Here is a 5,205-nt window from a genome sequence, read left to right on the forward strand (position 1 = left end):
GGAGCCCAGCAGGTCAAAGTTGCGGTGGCCGGGAGCAGCCACTGCACTCCAGTCTGGGTGATAGAGTGAGACTCCAACTCAAAAGAAGAAAAAAAAAGAAAACCAATACAACACATATGAGATCTTACAGTTCAGACACAGATACAAAACTCTGTTAAAATCCATCTAAGAATATCCCAAAACTTAGATTGCTATCCAACATATTCTCATATCTAAGGACTAAGAGCCAAATATTATAAGCAGTGCCTTTTTTTGTTTGTTTGTTTTAAGTCAAGGTCACCCAGGCGGGAGTGCAGTGGCATGACAAATCACAGTTCTTTGCAGCCTCACTTGCCTGGGCTCAGGCCACCTTCCACTTCAGCCTCCCGAGCAGTTGGGACTACAGGTGCCTACCACCACACCTGGCTAACTCTTTTAATTTTTTTGGCAGAGACAAGGTCTCACTATGTTGCCTAGGCTGGTCTTGAACCCCTGGGCTCAAGCAATCCTACCACCATGTTCTCCCCAAAGTTCTGGGATTACAGACATGAGCCACTGCCCCCGGGGCTGAATATCTTCTTTTTTTTTTCCTCAAGTCAGTCTCACTTTGTCGCCCAGGCTAGAGTGCAGTGGCACGCTCACAGCCACCACAGCCTCGACCTGCTAGGCTCAGGCAATCCTTCCACCTCAGCCTTCCAAGTAGCTGGAACTACAGACATGCGTCACCACGCCTGTCTAATTTTTTTATTTATTGTAGAACCAAGTCGCCCAGGCTGGTCTCAAAACCTGGACTCAGGCAATCCTCTCACCTCCGCCTCCCAAAGTGCTGGGATTATAGGCGTGAGCTACTGCGCCCAGCTGAAGATCTTTTTAAAACTGCAATTAAAGGTTAAAATGTTTCTTATATACCTTAATGTAATAAATTCAATTTCACATATAAATTAGGCTTCATATTATATATCTGAATAAAAACTACCCTTTTCCCACTTTTAAGTTAATTTATGATAGAAACTTGAATGCTACAAATATTGTTTATGTATTTTGTCTACTATAACATGAATATAAATCCCAGGGAACATTTATTAGGTTCTATTGACTTTACTGATGACATTAGTAGTTGGAGTTCTCAAAACCTCCTGTCTTTAACTTAAAAAAAAAAAAGGGAAGAAAGATATACAAATCCTTAAGCTTTTAAGTAGCACAGTAATTTGCAAGCCAAAGATACTGACGAGAGAAGCAAAATAATATTTCAATGTAAAAGTAAATTTTCAGATAAAAACTTTCCACTATGAATAGCCACAAAACTTTCAGGTAAGACAAACGGTGGTCATATTAATATAAACTAATAAACAGAATTGGAAAACTAATACATTATAAGAAAGCAAGTCGCGTGGTCTTCAAATTACTTCCCATCATTTACTCCAAACAAAAAAGGCGACCAACATTTCCCTTCCTCCCCCTTGTAGCCTTCCTTCAGAACCCTGATTTTATTCCGCTGTTAGTATAGCCAGCTGCCCACCCAAAAGACAGAGAGCTGTGGCTGGCCTGCTGGAATTACTCCACAGCAGCAGCCAGGCAAATCCCTGTACCTAGAGCCGCTCCAGGGGCAAGAGGGGAATCAAGCCCAGCCATCTCCTGGGCCTGAAAGTCCTCGGGCATGCACACGCCAAAGAAATAAGGAGCAAAGGGACGTGGCTCCTCTTCTCACACAGTTCAGAATCTGGTGGGGGAGGCAGAAAAGGAACAGACAGCTGTGACACGGAAGTACAACAAGAGCCCTCCTTAGAGAGCTGCAGTGTCTCACTTACTTTCCCTCTTCTCCCCCAACTCCAGCTTGCTGCCCTCTCTGCCCGCGAAAAACTCCACACACAAAAGGAAGGCTCAGACGGATTAAAGGCTTGACTACAAAAGGCAAAACTATAAATGTATTAAAAGCATTCACCTACAGTTCAAACCTTAGAATATGAAGAATACATTAGAAAAACGGGCAAGCGACAGACAGGAAACCCAAAGGTCAATAAACCTCTGAAGCGGTGCTACCCTCGTTGGTACTAACATCGTCAGAAAGGCAAAAAACACTGTAGTCCGGTGACACCAAGCACTGGCAAGGCTCTGGGGCACAGGGGCTCATCTCTTGCGGGTACAAGACTGAACTGGCAGAGCGACTGGAGAGAAGAAGCCCTTGCATATTAAAGCTGAGGACAAAAATACTCTGTGACGCGCCTCACGCCGCCACAAGTCCCTGGAGCATGCTACCCAGAGGGCAGGCAGCACGGCCACTCTGGGCTGTGGGTCCTGATGCACAGGCCGGGCCTTGCCTCTCTACTGCTTCCAGTGCTCGCACGCAAGGCTTTCACATACTTGTGACCTCCATCTGCAGCCAGGGTCTTAGAATCTTCTATCCACAATAAACTAACATCTACTGACAGGGTGAGACTGCAAGGGTGATTATACACACTTCAAAGAAGAAACCCAAAGACACACAAAGGGCCAAAAGCGCTGAAATTATCTTTTGGAGGACAGGCCCCTTGTAGCACGCTCGGAAGTTCCTTTGGACCACATGGCCAACCAAAGTTTTTACCTGAAAGTTTTGAGAAGACTGCATCACAATCCGTGGAAGAAAAGTCCCAAGTTGTGGCAAATGGGTGGCTCGTTCTTCCACCACGACAACGAGCCTGCCCACACTGCACCCCAAACGGCATGATCCCTGCGCCCTGTCCTCCTTCTCTCTCCGGGTAAAAACAGTCCTCAAGGGGAGATGTTTTGCTGATGTGGAAGAGGTGAATAAAAAACAGCAGAAGAGCCGGGCTCGGCGGCTCAGTCTGTCATCCCGCACCTTCGAGAGGCCAAGGGGAGCGGATCGCCTGAGCCCGCGGGTTCGAGGCCCGCCTGGGCAGCGAGACCTCCTCTCTATCAGAAATCAAAAACGAGCCTGGCGCAGTAGCGCGCGCCTGTAGTTCTGGCTCCTCGGAAGGCGGAGGCGGAAGGATCGCCAGGGCCCGGCGGGTCGAGGCTGCGGGGGCCGGGAGCGGCCGCTGCGCTCCAGTCTGGGCGACAGGGTGAGACTCTGACTCAAAAAAAAAAAAACAAAAACAGCAGAAGCACTAAAAGGCATCAGAACTGATGAGTAGAAAAAGTGATTCTGAGCAGTAGAAAAAGTAGCTTGATAGGTGCACTGCATCCAACAGAGAGAACTCTGAAGGTGACTGAAGTTTAAACATGTAAGAATACAGAATTTTTTATGAATAAACTCCAGATTTTAGGGGGTCCCCCCTCGGACATTTTAAATGCTTTCTCTGGTTATCCTAAACAATTGGCAGCCAGTTCTCATTTAAATTTTCAGCCTTATTTAACCTAGCTCTGAAAAGATTAACAAAACAAGGATATTTTTTAAAGATCGTCTTAAACCACACTCTTTAGTTTTGACATTTTAACCTACATACCAAGAACGACACAGCAGGTGGGCGAGGAAGACAGAGCAGGCAATGTCACCACTCATTCAGAGACACTCAAGTGAGTTATTCGGGGTCACAGTGAACCTTGTTCGTCAGGGTCTTAGCCCAAAGCCTTTGTTGCCATGCTACTGTCAGAGGATTTTTGCCGTGTTGAAAGAGACACTTTGCTCCTTTGTTTGGTGATAAAGTCTCCTTTCTCTTCCCCACTTCCTCACATGGCAAATCCAGTAAGTAATGGAGTCAGAAAAAAATTTTTTAGAGCAAATTGGACACAAGTAATACTTAGTGCTCAGTACAGTGGCTTGCAGCAGGCTATAGTCAGAGTATCTGTGCTGAAATCCAGATTTGACATTCACTGCTTGACAACCTATGAAAAGTTGCTTATATTCTACACCTCAGTTTCTTAGTCTGTAAAAACCGTAGCAACTAACTCAGAGTTTTTCTGAGGATGAAACTGCTAACACATGTAAAGTACAAAGAACACTGGGCACATAGCATTAACATTAATTATTAATGATTCTGTCTTACATGGCAGCACAAAATTAGCCTGTTCAACCTCTCTTTCTCCTGTCAAGTTACTGCCTCTGCAAAAGGCCCTCCCACCTGAGTGCCTCTGACATGTGCCCTTTCCCTAACATTTCAGGACAGGATTCTCCCTAAGCACAGTGGGAGTAACATATTCACATATCAAAGTAAGACTTGTCACACTTACATAAAGTCTTGCTCAACAAAAGTAAATGACAACTGAAGAGAGCAGATATTATTTCTTGTTTACTGTTTTAAATGTAGAGATGGGGTCTCACTATGTTTCCCAGGCTGGTCCTGAACTCCCGGCCTCAAGCAATCCTCCCACCTCAACCTTCCAAGGTACTGGGACCACAGGCATGAGCCACCGGGCCCAGCCCCAATGTTCTTTCATATCTATTACAACAAGTGTCTTCTCAAGTTCCTCTTGTTTAACTCTCAGTTTAACAGGTATTGCTTCAAAACTTACTTCAAAACCAAATGCAAGTTAGCAGAGAGCCGCGGATCTGTAAATTGTGTTGTTCTGTTGTTGTGGTCAACGAAATAGACTCTGCCTGTGGCCGTATTACGGATCTCCCATCCAGGGGGCAACGGGCCAAGCTCTTCACAGTTGATGTTGCTAAGATCCCTGGAAAAACAAATGTGAAATAAAAACTACCTCACTGCGGCCTGCTGAGCCAAGCAAGTGTAAATGACAGAACAATTTCAGGAAGTCTGAGAAGATGTATTGTTTCAGAAACTTGAGATGTTCAGTCAGTCTTTAATTCCCAATGGTTTAACAAACTTGCAAATACAGAGATTGGAAGTAGTGGGAAACTGTGGGGGGGGGGTGGGATTGGCAGTTGAGGGAAACTACTAGGGGAGGGAGGGGCGCACCTCACCAACAAGGGTACCTGCATAATCAACGTTTGTATACCTAACCCTAAATTGTACCCCACATCTTCATATTACAAAAAATAAGATAAAATAAAAATACCTGTTGAATGGCACATGGTAAGCCTCAATTGATGGCTATGTTACAAGAAACTTGTTAAAGTGAAATAAACTGTTTATACAATTTTTTTTAAACTTACATATTCAAAACCCAATTCATAAATGGCTCAGAAAAAGTTACCACATAGTCGACATTTTTAGTAAGTCAATTCTTAGGCTGTAATGTAATACAGATTTTAAGTTAATATAAAAGTAATCACGCCGGGCTCGGTGGCTCAGCCTGTAATCCCACGCCTTTGGGAGGCTGAGGTGG

General features: G+C 44.8%; 1 protein-coding gene across 1 annotated transcript in view; it reads right to left on the reverse strand.

Annotated features, from left to right (window-relative positions):
* The window catches only part of SMURF2 (SMAD specific E3 ubiquitin protein ligase 2), a 64,987-nt gene that overhangs the window by 20,187 nt on the left and 39,595 nt on the right, over positions 1-5,205 (reverse strand). Inside the window, exon 10 of the mRNA XM_021717138.1 lies at positions 4,429-4,587. Coding sequence (XP_021572813.1) covers positions 4,429-4,587 — 159 coding nt within the window. The remainder of the gene's footprint in view (positions 1-4,428; positions 4,588-5,205) is intronic.

Source organism: Carlito syrichta, unplaced genomic scaffold (genome assembly GCF_000164805.1).
Source record: "Carlito syrichta isolate Samal-C Ts95f unplaced genomic scaffold, Tarsius_syrichta-2.0.1 Scaffold309316, whole genome shotgun sequence".
Lineage (NCBI taxonomy): Eukaryota > Metazoa > Chordata > Mammalia > Primates > Tarsiidae > Carlito > Carlito syrichta.